The sequence below is a fragment of the Cebus imitator genome, unplaced genomic scaffold (assembly GCF_001604975.1).
Source record: "Cebus imitator isolate Cc_AM_T3 unplaced genomic scaffold, Cebus_imitator-1.0 Scaffold728, whole genome shotgun sequence".
NCBI lineage: Eukaryota > Metazoa > Chordata > Mammalia > Primates > Cebidae > Cebus > Cebus imitator.
This window is the reverse complement of record NW_016108043.1, coordinates 194,612-216,003: the sequence shown is the minus strand read 5'-3', so window position 1 is coordinate 216,003 and position 21,392 is coordinate 194,612. Positions and strand designations below refer to the sequence as shown.

Genomic DNA, 21,392 nt, shown 5'->3' with positions numbered 1-21,392 from the left:
AAAAAAAAAAAAAAAATTCCAGAAAGAGATTAGATGCTCTGTTTCTAGATTTAAACAAACAAACAAAAAACTGGCAATTACAAGCACCTTCATATAGTCTCATGAAATTTATTTCTTATAATTACATGAAGCAGTCTCATTCCTTTACATTATGTGTCAGCAAGGCCATGCAAATTTGTGGTTGCCTTTTATACATAAGACAAATTATGTTTAGACATCACAGGAGAGAGATCAGCAAAGAATTGCAATGATGTATTTAATGGACCACTACTTTCCATTGGATTTATTTATTCTCAAAATGGTTTTTTAGACTCGTGTAAAGAAGAGTTAACAGCAGGCCTGAGGCTGCTATCTTTAGAAGACCCTGCTTACAGGGTTAGTTCTTGGCTGGTGTCTGGGAACACAGCTTTCGGAATGTGTGGACCATTACTAAACGATAAAGTCCTTTCGCTGGGCTTACGCCGTCCAACAAACAATGCGATCTACGGTGAACACCTGCTTTCCCTTTGGCAGTCTGAAATTTTGGTGGTTGCTAGGTAGAAAATGCCTATGTGACCAGCCCCAGAAATATCCCTAAACTCTGAAACTCAAACTGGCTCCTTTGGGCAGAAACATCACATATGCATAGTTACGTTTTCGCTGCTGGAAGGAAGGTGACCTCTATGTGACTTATCACAGGAAAGAGAGAGCATAGGAAATGTGCAAATGAATTTCTCCAAATTCTACTTATCCTTCCCATTATTGATCTTGCTGTGCATGTTTACTTTGCCACCGTAATAAATATTAGCTATAAGGCCGGGCATGGTGGCTCATGCCTATAATCCCAGTACTTTGGGAGGCCGAGGCACATGAACCACCAGTGGTAAGGAGTTCAAGATCAGCCTGGCCAACATGGTGAAACCCCGTCTCTACTAAAAATACAAAAATTAGCTGGGCGTGATGGCAGGCACCTATAATCCCAGCTACTCAGGAAGCTCAGACACAAGAATCACTTGAACCCAGGAGGTGGAGGTTGCAGTGAGCCAAGACTATGCCATTGCACTCCAGCCTGGGCAACAAGAGCAAAACTCCATCTCTAAATAAATAAATAAATAAATATTAGCTATAAGTACAGCTATATTCTGATTACTTCCAGCAAATCACCAAAGTGTGGGCAGTCTTAAGGGGACCCACTAAACAAGATTCTTAGTTTGATTTTGCATGTATTTTTGAATAGCTCATGAAAATCTAAAAAATACTGTCCTGAAGCTACTATGCCCTTGAACTGACCACTACAAGTCTAAAACCAGGTGGAATTGATCTTCCTAACTGCTGCCATTTTGTAGATTATGAAGTAGCTGAGAATTTAGCTCACTAGCTGTAAATCCCAAAATAATATTCTTATTTTAACTTCCCAGGACTTAAAAATTAAATGCTCTCCACTAGGCAGAATGCAGAAGTTACAGCTCAGGTACCCTTGACTCAAAGCCAAGGATTTTTACACTTCATGCTTTAAAGACACTGGGTGTACACGTGCCATACAGTTGAATATCATCAGAGCTAACTTCTGGGAAAGGAAGTCATTATTCTAGTGTTTGTATTCCTTGTCACATTTGTTTAGTGTTGATTACAAGCAGTAATCTTGTTTGATAGAAACACAGCCCCAACTCAGCTCACATTAGAGCATGGTATCAGAGCAGTCATTTGCTTTTCAAAGCTCACTAATCCCATGGAGCTGGGCAGAGAGGAGCTGAAGTGCAAGGTTCCTCTGGAATCCTGGTATCTGTCACTGGATTAATTCATAGTCACCATCCTTAGTTGGAAAACTCACTGAAATGTGTACTCCCCTCCTACGTGCATTTATTACTTTAATGGGTAATGAACAACCCTGTGTGCAAGGGAGCCAGGGAGACAAAGATAAATAAGATGTTGGCTGGCCTTAAGGAATGCTTCAGTTTGTGGCTGATACACATAGGAATTCCCTCAGTGCCATGGAAGCCTACTAGTCAGCTATAACTCCAATGCCAGCATCAGAATATGGTTATAAGATCTTTCCTTCTCTCTGAAATAAATTATATCTTGCTCAGAAGTCACTAGCAATCAGTTGGTTTTTTCATAAACTAACGGGAATGTTTTTTTTGTTTTTTGTTTTTTGTTTTGAGATGGGTCTTGCTCTGTCACCCAAGCTGGAGTTCATGGAGTGCAGTGGTGCAATCTCAGCTCACTGCAATCTCTGCCTCCTGGGTTCAAGTCATCCTCCTGCCTCAGCCTCTTTAGTAGCTGGGACTACAGGCATGTGCCACCAGGTCTGGTTAATTTTTGTACATTCAGTAGAGACGGGGTTTCACCACGTTGGCCAGGCTGGTCTCGAACTCCTGACCTCAGGTGATCCCACCCACCTTGGCCTCCCAAAGTGCTGGGATTACAGACATGAGCCACTGCACCCTGCTAGAAGCTTTACCCGGCACCACCACCCCCATGTGGGAATTGGCAGGCCATAAAAAACAAAGGTGGGCAGTCCACACGAGCCAGATGGGATTTGTATATTAGTCAGTATTTGCAAACAGCTAGATAGTTACAAGTGAATTATTTCACCCAGCCATCTATGTTGTCCCACTATCACCTTCCTTTCAGTGTGAGAATCTAAAATAATGGGAATTGTAAAATGGCCACAAAGGGTCACAGCGCACATCTGACATGGGAGCACACAAGGATGTCCAATTTGTGGCATAAGCCACAGAACACAGGAAGCAGTCTCAGAACACAGGAAGCTCTTCTTCAGATGAAATCTCTTGCAGAACCACGGCACATGAGCCAGATAAAGTGGAGCTGCTCAGCTGAAGCCGGAAAGAGCCCAGAGTCTCCACGGCCTGCTCCTCGCAGCAGCCCAGACTCCAGCTCCGAGGGCACAGTTTGAAAGTCAGTGCACTGGTTCACGACTGAAAGGGGTGAACATTAATTCAGTAAGATGCCCAAAGTGCAAAATATGTGAAGCTGTTCCCATATGAACACACAGCGAAAGGAAGTGCTAGAGAGCTGTGAGCTTCTCCTAGCAGGTAATGACACAAATAAGCAGGCTTGTATAACAAGCACACACATGCACACCATACACAAATCCTGGCAGCCCTCAATGGCAACACTGCAAGTGTTGTTTGCCAGAAGGAGGGTTGGCAGTGGTAGTCTTCTAAACAACATATATCTGGTTATTACGGCAGTAACCCCTATCAAATCTATGATATGCTGGCTGGTTACTTCAGCTTTTAAAGTTATTAGGTACAATATTCTTGGATGAGAAGAAATAAAAATAAACTCTCCCCAAACTAGTATTTAAATGTAATGAAATTTCAGAGAGGCACAGTGGCTCATGCCTGTAATCCCAACTGGGAGGCCGAAGCAGGCAGATCACTTGAGGTCAGGAGTTCAAAACCAACCTGCCCAACATAGTGAAACCCTGTCTCTAATAAAAACACAAAAATTAGCCGGGCATGGTGGCGCACACCTGTAGTCCCACCTACTTGGCAGGCTGAGGCAGGAGAATCTCTTGAACCCAGGAGGTGGAGGTTGCAGTGAGCCGAGATTGCTCTACTGCACTCTAGTCTGGGCAATAGAGCAAGACCCTGTCTCTAAATAAACAAATAAATGTAATAAATTTCCATTTTAAAAAAATATCCCTAAGGATTTTTTATTCAAACTTGATTTTTAAAAATCATTGTACAGGCTGGGCACAGTGGCTCATACCTATAATCCCAGCACTTCAAGAAGCCAAGGGGGGAGGATTGCTTGAGGTCAATAATTCAAGACCAGCCTGGACAATATACGGAGACCTTGTCTCTACAAAAATAATAAATTTTAAAAATTAGCCAGGCATGGTGGTGTGTGCCTGTAGTCCTAGTTATTTGGGAGACTGAGGCAGGAGGATTGCTTGAGCCTAGGAGTTCAAGGCTGCAATGAACTATGATTGTGCCAATGCACTCCAACCTGGGTGACAGAGCCAGACCCTGTCTCTAAGAAAATAATAAATAAATAACAGTTTGCCTGGAAGAATAGCAAAATACATTAAAAATTTTAATAATGGTGGAAGTAGGATCGATAAGGTCTAGATTTATACTAACACTATGAAAATGAAAAGGATGGTAAAAGTTCAGGTGTAAGAAATAAAACCATCAACAGAACAAAATAGAAATCCCTGAAACAAAGTCAAATTACTCAACTCATTGGCCAAATCCTAGCCTCACAGATTCCACTGAAAATAAAATCCATATAGATTACAAGCTATAAAACTGAAACCATAAAAGTACTAGAGGAAAACACAGGGGTTATTATTTACATAATCATTCCATAAGGAAAGATGTTAGGCATGAGACTAAAGGCAGAATCCACAAAAGTAAAATATTTGACTACATACATTTTTTAAAAACATAAAAAAGGACTAAACTCTTTAGGGAGAATAAAAACTACCATTAACAACTTGGAAGGAAGGCAAAATCACCATGAAAAATATTTGCAGCCTAACAAAGGATTAATGACCTTTATACATAAAGAGCTTACCAATAAGTAAGGAAAACAATACAATACCAAAATCAAGAAAAGATATGAACAAGCTATTCACAAAACAAGGAGCCAAGAAACATATAAAATATTCATATACATTAATCAAAGAATCAACAAAAGAAAATCTTTTCACTTATCAAATGAAAAAAATTTCTAAAATAATATCCAGTGTCATCATGATTTGGAAAGCTGACATATTACTACTGTAGGCGTAATTAAATTATTTTCATGAAGAGGAGAAAATTAAGAGAATAAAACTGACTCTTCACATAAAAAAAATTCTATAATGGCATTGATTTTTGTAAGAAACCCTAAGATGCTAATACTATGCATCTTGTTTTATTGCTAAGATCAGTAAGCTGGTTACCTGGGAGACAGTCTGCAACCCTGCTGCAAGTAGGCATTCAGGTTCCCAGTTGCCGCAAGTAAGAGCCCCAGGTACGGAGGGGAAGGCTTCATCGGCCTAGAAGTAAACTCAGGATGGAACTGGACACCAACAAAATAGGGATGATCTGAAATGAGAACAATCATGATGTGATTAAAGCAGACAAACATGAGAACTGCTTTAAAGGTCTTCTTATCTTTGAACATAAAAGCTCATTAAATGGCAAGATGATTCTTTAACCTATCATTATAGTCAGTTCCTTATACTATCCATCCATTCCTGCGTGGAATTTCAAATTGTAAAACACATCTTGGAAATTTTATATGTGGAAGGTGTCAGAGTGAGCAAAGTCAAGCAAAAATTTTTGAATGGCAAGAAGAACTCTGCTTTCCCAAAATCTGCCTGCTTTTTGAAGGCACTTTGTAGTTTTATATTGGTTCGATTTCCCTTGGACTTTAAGCTAACCCTGGGTCTTTCTTTCCTTTACGTGGCTTCAGGCCATTTCCTGCAAGGTCTTCTCCTTTCCCCTGGTATAAACCAGTACAATATCAACCCATTGAGCTATCCTTGGGAATACAGCAGGGCAACTGCTTTTCTAGTCACAGCTTTAAGTTGGGTATTAATCATAGCACCATAAAACTGAGCATTTTTTGGACAAAGTGATTCAGAGCAATGATCCATTCATTCAAATATCCTGTCCCTGGCTATGACTCAAACTAAAGATAATAAAATATAGTAAGTTTTAGAGGGGGAAGAAAATATAACTTTAAAGGTTTCAATGAGGTACTTTATCAAATGATCTAAAATCTAGTATGGAATTCAAAATCACAAATTCCTATCACTTACCACCAAAGATCCAAAGCTACTACTACAGTAATAGGGAAATGATGACTGAATGCAAATGTCTACTTTCCTAAGGTAATCATTTAAAGCCCTGCTAGAATGGCTATTATTAAAAAGTCAAAAAACAACAGATGCAGGCAAGGCTGTGGAGAAAAGAAAACCTACTATTGGTGGGAATGTAAGTTATTTCAGCCACTGTGGAAAGCAGTTTGGAGATTTCTCAAAGAATTTAAACCAGAATTACCATTTAACTCAGCAATCCCATTACTGGGTATATACCCAGAGGAAAACAAATCACTCTACAAAAAAAGACACATGCACTTATATGTTCATGGCAGCAGTATTCACAATAGCAAAGACATGGAATCAACTAGATGCCCATCAATGGTGGATTGGATAAAGAAAATGTGGTACATATATACCATGGAATAGTATGTAGCCATAAAAATGAAACCATGTCCTTTGCAGCACCATGAATGCAGCTGGGGGCCATTATTCTAAGTGAATTAACATGGGAACAGAAAACCAAATACTGCATGTTCTCACTTACAAATGGGAGCTAAACATCAGGTACTCATAAAGATAGGAACAATAGACACTGGGAACTACCAGAGTGGGGACGGAGAGGGGAGTGCAAGAGTTGAAAAACTATCTGTTGGGTACTCTGGTCAGTACTTGGGTAATGGAATCCATATCCCAAACCTTAGCATCACACAATATACCCATGTAACAAATCTGCACGTGGGCCAGGCACAGTAACTCACACCTATAATCTCAGCTCTCTGGGAGGCTAAGGTGGGCAGATTGCTTGAGCCTGGGAGCTCAAGACCAGCTGGGCTAACATGGTGAAACCCTGTCTGTACAAAAAATACAAAAATTAGCTGGGCGTGGTGGCGTGCACCCATGGTCCCAGTTACTTGGGAGGCCAGTTACTTGGTGGGAGAATCACTTCGGCCCAGGAGGTGGAGGTTGCCACGAGCCATGATCATGCCACTGCACTCCAGCCTGGGTGACCAAGTGAGACCCTGTCGCAAAAAAAAAAAAAAAAAAAAAAAAAAAAAGTCTGCACATATACTCCTGCATCCAAAATGAAAGTTGAAATTATGTTTTTTTAAAAAGCTCTACTATGGAAAATGGTAGCCACTAGCCACACGTAGCTACTTAAATTCATTAAAATTAATTGAGCATTTGAGACATGTTCAAAGTCACATGTGGCTAAAGGCTACCATATTGGATAGGGCTGACTAGTTCTATCATTGCAGTGAGTTTTTTTAATTTTTTCTTTTTTAACGAAAAAAAGAAAAAATTAAAAAGGTTTTAATTTTAATTAAAAAAGGTTTTTACATTGCAGTGAGTTCTATAGGACAGCTCTGATCACAGAAAAATCCAGTGTAGAAATCCTCTACATCTAAGAAGAAACCTCCTTGAATTAGAGGAACATACAGGTAAGAAAGCCTGATAAGGGGAATGCCACCTTGTCCTAGGAATGTATTCCCTCAAGAAATGCAGAGAAGTCATCCACTTAGAGAAGAAATTAAGCAACGTAGCTTTAAATTTAAGAGACAATAAATCTTACTCCAGAACATCTAGGGACATCTTTGGGAAAAAAAAAGCAGGCAGTAATTGTGCTTTCATACCTCTACAGACGGACTAAGCAATGTAATCATGTAATAGCCAGGGACAGAATATGTGAATGAATGGATCATTGCTCTGAATCACTTTATCCAAAAAATCCTCTACACCAATATGAGGGGAAACTAAAAAGCTTTTATTTTGATGATGTTCTATCAGCCAGATAAAGTTGTCTTTAAAATAATGCTTTTGATTGCTTTAAACCAAATTCTGAAGTTATATAATATTAATCTCAAGCTTTGTTGTTCCTGTCAGAACCCTTCAGGAACAGTGGAGATTCATGGATATGTTTCCAAGGGGTACCTAAGATCAAAATCTTCTGGGGAATTTTCCTTAATAACTGCTTGCGGTCAGCTTTTAAAAACTGCAAGGTTTTACAGCAGCTCTCATTTCCTTTTCAATCCACATGAAATTTGAAAGCCTCAATGGGAGTCTAAATCCTTATGATAAAAGAAGCTTCTAAGTATTTGATGACAGTAATGAGAACCAGGAGAATTAAAAGTGAATAAGTACTTAAACAAAGTAAACAAATAGTAATTTGCTTAAGAAATTTTCTGCCTTCTCACATGCTAGGAAGATTTAAGAGGCTTCAATGCCAACAGCAAGATCCACATTTTAATTCTAAATGATGGTCATTTCCATCAGAAAAACTCCTGGAAATGCATACTTACTATTCTAATTCAAAACTCTAAGCATGAATTCATCACCTTAGGTAGAATGTGAAAACAAGCAGAATAATAAAATCCCACAGCAGTGGTGGCAGAAGGAGGTAACCACCTGGGTTTGCTCTTGCCCCACAAGACTAGCTGGATGGCCCTGGGCCTGTCATTTAGCCTCTTTGCACCCTGGTCTCCTCGGTGAAGTGGGAATAGCATCACCTGTTTTGTTAGTTACATAAGGTAAGCAAAGTCCCTAGCAAGAGGTCTACTGACAAGCATCCAGTAAGTGCACACTAAATGTCCATTGCTTTCCTTCTTTCAGGTCTAGGTAAAATGCTGCTCTGTTCAAAGAAGCCTTCTCAGACTTCAATTCTCCCCTCTGCTCAGGACTCTAGAAGTACATGAACAGATCAGAGACAAAAAGGGAAAGAGACAGAGAAAAGAAGTGATGAATAGTGCTAAGATGGAGAAAGAAGAGGGAGGTTAGAAGATGCGGTAGGTAATCCAGTTTATCTGGAGCCTAAAGCATATAGGCTGGAAGTGTAGGTTCTGGAACACCACGCTACCATTTTTTACAGTATCCTGCACACATTTGTACCAATATACGAGAGTGGTTTATCCAACAAATTAGTGTCACTACACACTGCAGAGTTCTGTCCTTGTTAGGCAGTATAGGAGAAGCGGTGCTTGGAAGCAGGAAGGAGATTGAGGACAAGTGTGAGCTGGGGTTGGCATGCACTGGGACTAGTGTTTTAGGGGGAGCAATGCAATTCCAAACACCAGCTTTCCTTTCAGAGGCAGAATCTGCAGGACTTGACAATCCACTACAAGTTGGGATCTGAAGGGGAAGACGAGCTAATATTTGAAATTTCTAGCCTGATAGTCTAGTAGAATGATTCTCCACCAGGGGCAAATGTGCCCCCACCCCGGGACTTTCTTTCTTTCTCTCATTCTCTCTCCCTCTCTCTTTTTTTTTTTTTTTTTTTTTTGAGATAGGGTCTTGCTCTGTCACCCAGGCTGGAGTGCAGTGGAATGATCATGGCTCAAGAGATCCTCCTACCTCAGCCTCACGAGTAGCTGGGACCACAGGCACGAGCCACCATGCCCACCTAATTTTTTAATTTTTTTGTAGAGAGAGGGTCTCACCATGTTGCCCAGGCTGGTCTGGAACTCCTGGTCTCAAGTAATCTTCCCACTTTGGCCTCCCAATGTGTTGGTATTACAGGTGTTAGCCACTGCACCTGGCCCACCAGGGGCATTTGATGATGTCTGGAGATATTTTGGGTTGTCACAACATTGGCCACATGAAGAAGAATTGTCTTGGGCCACACATAAAATACACTAACACTAATGATAGCTGATGAGCTAAAAAAAAAAAATGCAAAAGAATCTCATAATGTTTTAAGAAAGTTTACGAATTTGTGTTGGGCGGCATTCAAAGCCGTCCTGGGCTGCATGCAGCCCGCGGGCAGTGGGTTGAACAAGCTTGCTCTACAGTGCACAGGACAGCCTCCACAACAAAGTATTATCCCACTCCAAATGTCAATCAACAGTGGCAAGGCTGAGAAATCCTGGACAGTGAGACTGATGACATCTTAACAGAAACAGTCAGGAGAATGAACTAATAGGGAGAGCATGTAAATTTAGTTTTAAATAAGTTGAGATGGAAGTGTCAAGAGAACATCCAAATAGACAAATAGGTCAAGGAGGCATGTGAAAATGTTAAATTCAAGTTAGTTAAATGAAGTGTATGCGTGTGAGTCTAGCCCAGGAGTTAGCAAATGTTTCTGTAAAGGGTCAATATTCTGTAAAGGGTAAATATTTCAGGCTTTGTGAGCCATAAGGTCTCTTTCTTAACTATTCATCTCTGCCATGGTAGCATAAAAAACAGCCATAGGCCAGATGCAGCTGTTCATGAGATTACATTATGCCTGTAATCTCAGCATTTTGGGAGGCCAAGGAGGGAAGATGCCTTAAGCCCAGGTGAGACCAGCTTAAGCAACATGGCAAAACCCTGCCTCTACAAAAAATTTAAAAATTGGCCAGGCGTGATGGCTCACCCCTGTAATCCCAGCAATTTGGGAGCCCAAGGTGGGAGGATCACAAGGTCAGGAGTTCAAGACCAGCCTGGCCAACACAGTGAAACCCCATCTCTAATGAAAAAAACACAAAAATTAGTCGGGAGGCTGAGGCAGGAAAATTGCTTGAACCCAGGAGGTGGAGGTTGCAGTGAGCTGAGATTGTGCCACTGAACTCCAACTTGGGCAACAGAGTGAGACTTCATCTCAAAAAAAAAAAAGTTAGCCAGGCAGGGTGATGCACACCTGTGGCCCCAGCTACTCAGGAGGCTAAGGTAGGAGGATTGTTTGTGCCCAAGAGGTCAAGACTGCAGTGAGCCATGATCATGTCACTGTACTCCAGCCTGGGTAACAGAGCTAGACCCTGTCTCAAAGACAATAAAAATAAAAAGCAGCCATAGACAAGACATAAATCAATGAGTGTTGCTGTTGTCAGGGCTCAGAAAACGCTACCCTAAAGTACTTTGAACAGAAGGCGACTAGGAAGACCTCCGAAGCAAGAAGGTCACTCTGATGTTCTCCCACCTTTCCGTGTGAAAGCTGGCCATAAAGAAATTCTCTGAACTACCTACCTTTCCTAAAAGTAGGTCATAAAACCCTCATTCCAGATGAATCCTGCTCTAGACCTGGGGGAATGGGATGCTACAGAGAGAGGCCAAGAAGAATCTGAGCAGACAGGCCTTTCTGGGTTTCCCGTCAGTCTGTTACCATTAGAGTATGCCCTTTTGTCCAATCACATTGCTACATGGCTGTCCACTGTTCAACGAACCTAAGATAAAAATGAAGTTTTCCCTAGGTCTTTGGGTCTTCATTCCTGAAAACTCACGTGTCGCATAAAACTTTGACTATATACATTTGTTATACTTTTCTCTTGTCAACCTGTCTTGTTATAGGGCTGTTGGTCATGACCTTTATGATGGGTAAGAAGAAGGTCACAGATAACACCTTTCCACCCCTAAACTGTGTTCCACTAAAACTTTATTTATGGACACAAATTTGAATGGCACATAATTTGCACATGTCATAGGCAGTCTTCTTTTTAAAATTTTTTTAACCATTAAAAAATGTAAAAAATCATTTTCAGCTCATAAGCTTGCTGTAAACAGTAGGCTGAACATGGTGCACAGGCAATAGTTTGCCAGCCCCTGGGCTAGAACATCAAGACAAAGAGCTGAGACCAGCTGTGACCATGAGCTTACCATGTCCTTGCAAAGATGATTGAGAAGAACACTGCCTTCTGTCTCATCAATAATAAATGTGTAGTTTGTGCCTATGTGCTCACAGGTGTTCCAGCCTAGTTACTAACAACAACTTTGGTGTTCTTCTGATGCCTTTATTTCTGTTCTGTTTGGTCTTAAAAAGAACTCTGGCGACAGTGAGTAGTGTTCAGAAGTTAAATGACTGACCCATGCTTGACCACCCAGCACAGTGGAGAAAGGCAGGAGAGAAGCCAGGTCCCTCACGTAACAGATATCAGCATTAAATGAGGTGGCACTTGGCTATTCTTCCATAAAGGAGGAGAGCAGGCAGGGTACCATTCAACAGTGCCACTCTGCCTTTCCCAGAGCACCTAACCTAGAGGCTGGCACAAACAAGTAGCCTCAGAAAGACAGGAGTTGGTAAGGAAGCATACTGCTTGTAGAACTGGTAGGCTTGGAATAATACATCATTTTATGGTGTAGTCAGACTAATAGGCCCCAAAATGATTAGGATTATAAGCAGTCTGTATTTTTGAGACCAAGTCTTGCTGTTGCCCAGGCTGGAGTGCAGTGACACAATCTCTGCTCACTGCAACCTCTGCCTCCTGGATTCAAGCAATTCTCCTGCCTCAACCTCCTGAGTAGCTGGGACTACAGGAGCACACCACCATACCTGGCTAATTTTTGTATTTTTAGTAAAGATGGGGTTTCACCATGTTGGCCAGCCTGGGCTTGAACTCCTAACCTCAGGTGATCTGCCTACATCGGCCTCCCAAAATGTTGGGATTAAAGGCATGAGTCACCATGCCTGGACAGCAGTCTGGTTTTTTTCACGTACTTTGTAATTACATATTTATTTCAAAGGAGAGAAGAAAAGAAAGAATGCAAACAAACTGGGTCTCAAATTAATCTGTTGTCAACCAAAAGACAGGTAACCAGGAAGCTTTTCAAAAATGAAAAGCCCACTTACTTGCCAGTTCAATGATTTCCATCCTCTCTCCATCAACATCCTGACCTACAAATTTTAAGTCATTCTCCTCAAATTCGTTGATCATGTTAGGGTTTACCTGCAAAACAAGAAATTAAGTGTTTTGGGGCCATAGAGCAATACCAGCTCCCATACCCGGTCCTTCATCAGTTGGGTGGGTTTCCTGTTTCAGTGATCCTCTAACTAGTAGTTAATGTCAATATTCAATGCTCAAAGTCAATTTTAAACTTATGATGAACCTAAGATATAAAATGTAACCACAGCACCTAAATCTGGGAGGCCCACCCTCTATTACCCAAAGAAGAGATTCAAAAAGTAGACCTCTGACCCAGATATTCTGACTTGGGAACTTTGAGACTAGTTATTTATAGCCATTTCCACGTTTGCTTCTTCCCTTGAGTTATGTGTACTTACCTATCTCTCCCCAAACCACAAATTTTCTTGAGGATTAAAACTACCTTATTTCCCTTGTGACTAACCCCAGTGCTTTTAAAAGCTCTGAAGATAAGATTGGAGCAAGTTTTCTACTAAAATATCATAATAGATGGCAACTTGACAGCCTGGCTTGTGGCCCCTTCTGGCCCTCATCTCATCTGAGCCCTGTACCAAACTTAAGGCTTCCTTTTCAGCCTCTCCTTCAGTGAAATTGTTTCCCTGTCTAAAATTAAGGTGGGGTCTCACCTATTCTTTGCAATCTTAACCTCAGAGCTTTTATTCTACATTTTAATTATACCAGTTCTCATAATTTGTAATGATTTTTCCTTCCTCAACAGCTCTAAGACATAATTCACATACCATACAATTCACCTATTTAAAATACACAAACGATTTTTCATATATTCAGATGTGTGCAACCATTACCACAATCAACTGAAAAACAAACCCTCTATCCTTTAACCTCCTCCCTCAACCCCTGCCCCCGCCATCACCCTGACCTGATCTCTTGGCAATCACTAATCTATATCCCACATCTATAGATCTGTCTATTCTGGTCATTTTATATTAATATAATCATGCAATATGTGGGCTTCTGTGTCTGGCTTCTTTCACGCAGCATGATGTTTGCATGGTTTATCTATGTTGTAGCATAAATCAGTACTTCATTTCCTTCTATGGCTGAATAATACTCCATTGTATGAATAGACCACACGTTGCTTATCTATTCACCAGTTAGTAGACATCTTAGTTGTTTCTGATTTTTTGGCCATTATGGATATTGCTGCTATGATCATTCAGGTACAAGTTTTTGTGTGGACATACATTTTCGTTTCTCTTGGGTATATATCTAGGAGAGGAACTGCTGGGTCATATGGTAATTCTTATGTCTAACCTTTTGAGAAACTTCCATATGGTTTTCCAAAGGGGCTGCAATATATTCCATTCCAACCAGCAGCACATGGAGGTTCCAGTTACCCCACATCCTCTCCATCACTTGCTATTATTATCTGTGTTTGATTATAGCCAGCTTAGTGGGTGTGAAGTGGAATCTCTTTGTGGTTTGAATATGTATTTCCCTGATGACAAATGATTGTTGAGCATCTTTTCAGGTGCTTATTAGTTATGTGTATATCTTCTTTGAAGAAATATCTATATCATTTGCCATTATTTGTTATTGAGTTATAAGAGCTCTTCATATATTTTAGATACAAGTCGCTTATCTAATATATGATTTAATCTGTAATTATTATGTTATCTTATTTTTTGTCCTCTCCATTAGAATATAAGCTCCCTAACAAGAAAGGAGACCATGTCTGTCTTTTCTCTTTCCATCTCCAGTGCATACCAGATGCAAAATAGGTGTGAATGAATGAATGGCTACGCTGTCCTGTACATAGCAGTTCTTGCACCTTGTCATTACCATTGAGGCAAAGCAGCTCAATAATTTTTATCCCACCAGTTGGGGCCATTCCCAGTGGAAATAAGACCAAAAATGGCCTACACCTAGCAAATTATGTTCCTTGGTCACAGTGACACTGTTCATTACTTATTCAGCATTGATTCCTATGAGTTCTCCTTCAAAACAGAGCCCTAGGCTTGTCCTGATATCCGCTCCACCCCTATATGAACCAGGAAACTCCATCTGTCCCATTCCAGAAATTGGTTCTAACTGGTCTAAGCCAAACATAATTAACCCATCCCTTTTGAAAGATGAACATTTCAGGAACCCAGGTATAAGCCCACTGATGTTCAGGATTGCCCTGAAAGATGGCTACTAGTTCACAGGTGGGCAGGTAATCTAAGTTGATTTCCCTATTTGGGAGAGATACCTGTTGTCCCAGATGCTGCTGGCAGCCACCTGGGAACTGTGAGGGAGACCAGCTAAAGGACGAAGCACACACACAAACAAGGGTAGGGCTGAGATAACCACAGAGACAAAAGGAGCCCTGGTTGTACCATGCCTGGAGCCAGCCCAGCCTCTGGACTACCTGGTGCCTGAGACAACAAATTTCCTTAATGTTTAGGCTGGTTTGAGTGATAACAAGCAGGGATTTCTGTTCTTCACAGTGAAATGCATCATAATTGACACACTCATTAATCCTGACATATATGATCTACATTTCTGGAAACCTATGCTTCTCATGAGGCAACCTCAACAATTAACTCATTTTAGTCATGTGACACTAAGCCTCAAGCTCCATGTAAATTTCCAAAGAGGTTCTCAAACCAGGAATCCACCTTGTGATACCCAAGGATGCACCCCCAACCCAAAAGGCACCTGGTTCCATCTCAGAAGATTCAAGTCCTCTTTTCCCCAAACCTGGCAAAATAAAGGGTAGGGGCTAAGGATAAGAAATGATGACCTTATCATGATCTAGAAGATGGCAGTTAAGAGTAACAAAGGACACTGATAGGCCCCGTGTGTAGGTACGTAAAGATTTTGCCTTTGGAAAGCCAAAAAGATGAGAGTCTCCCCACCTCCGCCCGCCTCCTCCAGAAGTGGGAGAATGTGGGAAATTTGGCCCTTTCTGAGCCTGTGAATACCACCAGGCTAGACACCTTTCCCAGAGGTTCAGCTTATAGTCACTGGGTTCCTCACACTAAGCATCCATATTCCCCAGTAATTCAGCATGAAAGCCATACCTCGTACCGATGTCTGTGTCTCTCTTCTATAAAAGGAACACCACCATAAAGTTTCCCTGTAAAGATACAAGAGTGAGATTAATATTAGAGTAAGCAGTTTTGCAAGCACATCCATGACACTTTGTGGACCAAGGTGCTTGGATCGCTATCTGTCTATTTGAGGCCTAAAAACAAACTAATAGACTCCACATAGTCATCTAGATTTTCTTCTTTTCTAGTAGAGGATGGAGATAGCTTCTTTGAAACCCTGAAGCAATTCTCAAGTAAGCCATTACCATTACATAAAAGGAAGCCAGATGCCACACAAGTCCACCATGGAATCCAGCAAATCTACCCTCCTTATATACGTCTGCCTGTGGGACCAAGAGATGGTTATGTCTGCACCATCGCTCAGTACAGATTTGTAATGAGGCTCATTTACAAAGGAAGAAAATAAAACTGGGGGCAGGGAAGGGACTTGCTCAAAGCCCTGCCCTACTGGGCAGCAGAGCCAGTTCTTGAGCCCAAGCTCCTCACACCTGGCCCAATGCTTTCTCCACTCCACCAGCCACCTCCAGATTTTCACATACTACTGACCACATTCAAAATGTACCCCACCTTAAAAATGTACCTGTCTTATGATCCTACAATTTGACTTCTCAGAATTTATACCAGAAAACAGAAATGAGGACAAAGATTTAACCACAAAGATGTGTACTGCTGCTTTATTTAATAGCAAACAATCGGAAGCAAGCTGAGCATCAAGAATAGAAGAATTGGTGGATTAAACGATAGCACATCTATGCCAATGGCTCTTAACCAGGAGTGTGTGGCTGAGAATCATCTGGGGAGCTGCCTAAACATGGCTATGTAGCTGAGGCACTGCAGCTAACTGCAGAACCCTGGGCATGACCAATGTGACGATGGGCACGGTGATCAGAGAGCTGCCTAGTGACTGCAGTGTCAAGTGAATAGTCAGATTCATCACCAAACACCTCTCAAGAATGCCCATTGGAGCATGTGGAGAAGCAGGATGGTCCAGGGACCAAGTGGGTTCCAGCACTGAAGCAATCTGAGCAGGCCAGAAACTCTTCCTACAGCACCAGCCCTCACAATGCAGACCCCAGATACACAGCGAAGGGATAAGAAGATATGAGTGCTGGAAGTCATCCTCAAACTCCAACAGAATCGGGAATCATGCTCAGTTCAACAGGCAGGGAATTATCAGACTCTCAAAGACATCATGAGGCTGGAACAGGATGTTTCAACCAAGAAAAACCAAATAAATGCTTCCTTTGTGTCTTGTTTGAGCTTTTGACTTAGATCAAGGAAACACAGTGGGTTGTATTCTCATAACTTTGTACGATCAATGATCCCAGCTAAACTTCTGTTTGCAAGTCTGTCCATACAGGCTGGGCTCCCTAGTGATGATATGAATGATAGTGAATATTTAAGGTATATATTTTAGAAAAAAGGGGAATGGTGGGGACAGGGAGTTCCTTTGAGAGAACGCCAGCACACCACTGACAGGGGTCATTCAGGATAGCCTAAGCTAAAACAACTGCTTCACAAAAATTAAAAGAAAAATGGGAAATAAAGCACAATAATATACAATTAGAAAACATTGAAGCAGGCCAGGCATGGTGGCTCACGCCTGTAATCCCAGTACTTTGGGAGGCTGAGGCAGGCAGAGCATGAGGTCAGGAGTTCAAGACCTACCTGATGAACATGGTAAAACCCCATCTCTACTAAAAATACAAAAATTAGCTGAGTGTGGTGGCGCGTGCCTCCTGCAATCCCAGCCACTCAGGAGGCTGAGGCAGGAGAATCACTTGAACCCTGGAGGTGGAAGTTGCAGTGAGCCAAGATCACACCACTGCACTCCAGCCTGGGCGACAGAGTGACACTCCGTCTCAAAAAAAAAAAGAAAGAAAAGAAAGAAAAGAAAACATGGAAGCATAAGGAAGGCAGGCACGGTGGCTCACGCCTGTAATCCCAGCACTTTGGGAGGCTGAGGCAGGTGGATCACTTGAGGTCAGGAGTTTGAGACCAGCCTGCCCAACATGGTGAAACCCCATCTCTACTAAAAATACAAAAATTAGCTGAGCGTGGTGGTGCATGCCTGTAGTCCCAGCTACTTGGGAGGCTGAGGCAGAAGAATTGCTTGAAACCGCGAGGTGGAGGTTGCAGTGAGCCGAGATCAAGCCATTACACTCCAGCCTGGGCAACAGAGCAAGACTCCATCTCAAAAAAAAAAAGAAAGAAAGAAAACATAGAAGCATCAGGAAGCTGCTTCAGAGAATACTAAGTCTCCTATGACCTCTGACTTTGACACTGAATCTTTTCCTCCTATAGTCCAAAATTTCTTTCCTGTTTCCTTCATTACAATAGGTGACCATAAATCCAATAATAGAGTCTGCCAACATTTCTTGAGGTGATGGGGAAAATGGTACAAATTTCCAAATTAGGATATAAGGAATTGTATCTTCGAATCAAGGGGACTAGCAGGATATTATGAGAACTTTTGAAACTGCATAGTTTCTGGCTGCTGCCTGGCTTAAAGCAGACTGTGTATTTGCTAATATATCTCAGAGGCGACAGAAAGGGGTAGGGGAGTGTAGGGACTCTGGAGTCAGACTGCCTGGCTTTAAATTCCACTTCACTATTTAATAGATGTGTAGCTTGGGCATATTATTTAACCTCTCTACCTCAGTTTCCTCATCTACAAAATAAGGATTATGATAGTTCCTACTTCACAGAGTTGTTGTAAGGATTAAATAAATCAAAATATGGGAAGCACTGAGAGCAGAAAGTGAACCATGTCAGTGATTGCTATTGTTATGTCCAGACAATAAAATCCAAATGAATGGAACTAGAACATAAGCTCTACAAGGTAACAGACAAAATAGGAACCTGACCCCTCAATTACTTTTTTTTTTCAATTACTTTTTTTAATTTTTAATTTTTGTGGGTACATAGTAGGTATATATATTTAGGGGGTACATGAGATGTTCTGATACAGGCATACAATGTGTAATAATCACATCATGGAGAATGGGATATCCATCCCCTCAAGCATTTATTCTTTGAATTCAAATAACCCAATTACACTCTTTTAAGATTATTTTTAAATGTACAATTAAGTTATTACTGACTATAGTCACCCTGTTGTACTATCGAATTCATTCTTTCTACTTTTTTGAATCCATTAACAATCCCCACCTCCCTACCAGCCCGCTCCCCCCGCCCCACTACCCTTCCCAGCCACTGGCAACCACCCTTCTACTCTCTAACTCCATGGGTTCAATTATTTTGATTTTTAGATCCTACAAATAAGTGAGAACATGTGATGTTTGTCTTTCTGTGCCTGGCTTATTTCACTTAACATGATCTCCACTTCCATCTATGCTGTTGCAAATGGCAGGATCTCACTCTTTTCTATGGCTGAATATTACTCCACAGTGTATAAGCACATTTTCTTTATCCATTCATCTTTTGATGGGCACTTAGGTTGCTTCCAAATCTTGGCTATTGTGACAGGTGCTGCAACAGACATGAGACTGCAGCTATCTCTTTGATATACTAATTCCCTTTCTTTAGGGTATATACTCAGCAGTCATCCCCTCAATTCTTTTGTTGTTGCTGTTGTTGTTGTTGTTGTTGTTGCTGTTTCTTAGACAGAGTCTTGCTCTGTTGCCCAGGCTGGAGTGCAGTGGTGTGATCTTGGCTCACTCCAACCTCCACCTCCCAGGTTCAAGTGATTCTTCTGCCTCAGCCTCCCAAGTAGCTGGGACTACAGGCCCATGTCACCACACCCGGCTAATTTTTTGTATTTTTAGTAGAGATGGTGTTTCACTGTGTTAGCCAGAATGGTCTTAATCTCCTGACCTTGTGATCCACCAGCCTCGGCCTCCCAAAGTGCTGGGATTACAGGTGTGAGCCACAGCAACCAGCCCATTCCCTCAATTCTTAAGACTAGCACCTAGCACATAAGCAGGTACTCAATAAAGATCTGTTGAACAAAATCAACATACAACAGATATGGTATACAATGAAACATGTTTTCAGAACTTTGGAAATTCTATTTTGTGCATTCAAAATCTTTCTTCATTGCTTACAAATCTATCAGAAATTAATGTACAAATTTAATCCATTGCTATCCTATGAAAAAGGATAAATTAAAATTTCCTTAAAAACTCTATGTTGAGAATCAGTTCAGAATGCTACCAGTGAAATTCTATTTGAGAACATCCTGAGAACAAAATAAAACTAAGAATGCTCATTCTGGAGCCCTGGCACCCTGGTACCATCGATTCTGATTTGATTACTCTCAGAAGAGTGTCCAGACATGTGGGTTTTAAAAACGTACCACGAGTCACTCCAATGTGCATTTCTGGTTAGAATCAACTAATGTACACCATCATTGAAAGTGCAGTAGGAGAACATTCCATGACAAGCCAAAATGCTAGATGCGGCTGAATGTAAAATGTATCTAGGAGTAGAGTCAGAAACTATGAGGTATACACACCATGTTCTTAACAGCAGTCCTCTGACACAGGTGTTATGTAATGATCCTAGGAATGGGGGAAAATCTCAATAACAAAGTGACTCAGTCTTCCTTCCTGTCCTAGTCCTTTTGGAGACAAAATAAAATGTTCACTTAACTAGTAAATGTCAGCACAGCCTTAGAGAAAGAAAACCAACTGAAGTCTTAGAACCTATAAAGCACTCTCAGTGCAGGCAGAAAGACGCCAATAATGTGGATAAAAGGGTTATCAGAAAAAAAACCACCTTTCCAAATTATACCATCTCTTTCTCTAATTTGGTACTAGGTAGATACTGCCTCATACATAATATATTTCTACCCCTTTTATAGTCTTGACCATTCCTACTCTCATGTGAGTAATCCTAGCAACTGAACCTAATTTTTTCATTCTCCTTTTGAGAGCCAAAATATCCCCCCACAAAAAGCTACACAAGTTAAAAGGTGGAAGCAACCCAAATGTTCACTGAAGGACGAATGGATAAACAAAATGTGCATATCCATCCACACTATGGAATATTATTCTACATTCAAAAGGAAGGAAATCCTATCCCATGCTACAATATGGATGAAACTTGGAGACAATATGTGAAGTGAAATAAGCCACTCATAAAAGGACAAATACTGTGTGATTCCACTTATAGGCGGTATTGATTAAATGGGAGAGTTCCTTGACCCCTCTCGAAGGACATGCAACAGGGGTGTGGTTCGTCTTTAATTCACCACATGCACTCAAGCCTCTTATGGGAGGGGGAGCACACAGATGAGCAGGTGCAGGATTCAGGGTGAGCGCTTTTGGGCTCCAGCCCCAAGTAGTGTCTAGGGTGGGTACCCAAAACTCCAGTGGGCTTGCTACAGTGCTCTTTTAGCTCTGCTGCCCACAGATGGCTTAAGTGTTAACCAGCTCAGTGCCTTCTTGGTACCCAGGTTCTTGTCCTGCATCCAGAAAGAATCAGGTCACACATGGACTTACAGGATGGTGAATGTGGAGGTTTTATTAAGTGGTGGAGAATGTGGGGGTTTTATTGAGTGGTGGAAGTGGCTCTCAGCGGGATGGATGGGGAGCTGGAAAGGAGATGGAGTGGGAAGATGATCTTTCCTTGGAGTTTGGCCGTCCAGCAGCCGATCTCCTCTCCAATGGTCCCCAGCCGAACTCCTCTCCATGTTCAGATGTTCCTTCTCTTCTCTCCTTCTCTGTCACACTGCTCTTCTGCTCATGGAGCCTGGGGTTTGGGGTTTATATGGTACAGGATGGGGGCATGGCAGACCAAAAGACAACATTTGGGTGTGAAAACAGGAATGCCTGTTCTTATTTAGGTCCACAGATTTCCAGGCTTGAGGATGGGGCCTTTGCTGGAGAATCACCCTCTTCTACCCAGTATTTCCCTGTCTCCTGTCTGTGTCAATAGGTACTCAATATTTATTAATCGTGACTATATAGTCATGAATGACTATATATTATGAAATGGGAAATG

General features: G+C 41.5%; 1 protein-coding gene across 2 annotated transcripts in view; it reads right to left on the bottom strand.

Annotated features, from left to right (window-relative positions):
• Nucleotides 1-21,392, bottom strand: part of LOC108296618 (protein SET-like) — a 156,751-nt gene that overhangs the window by 72,282 nt on the left and 63,077 nt on the right. For both annotated transcript variants that reach the window (XM_017519107.2, XM_017519108.2), the window contains 3 exons: nucleotides 15,396-15,451; nucleotides 12,297-12,393; nucleotides 4,898-5,042 (listed from right to left, as the gene is read on the bottom strand). In XM_017519107.2, coding sequence (XP_017374596.1) covers nucleotides 4,898-5,042; nucleotides 12,297-12,393; nucleotides 15,396-15,451 — 298 coding nt within the window. The remainder of the gene's footprint in view (nucleotides 1-4,897; nucleotides 5,043-12,296; nucleotides 12,394-15,395; nucleotides 15,452-21,392) is intronic.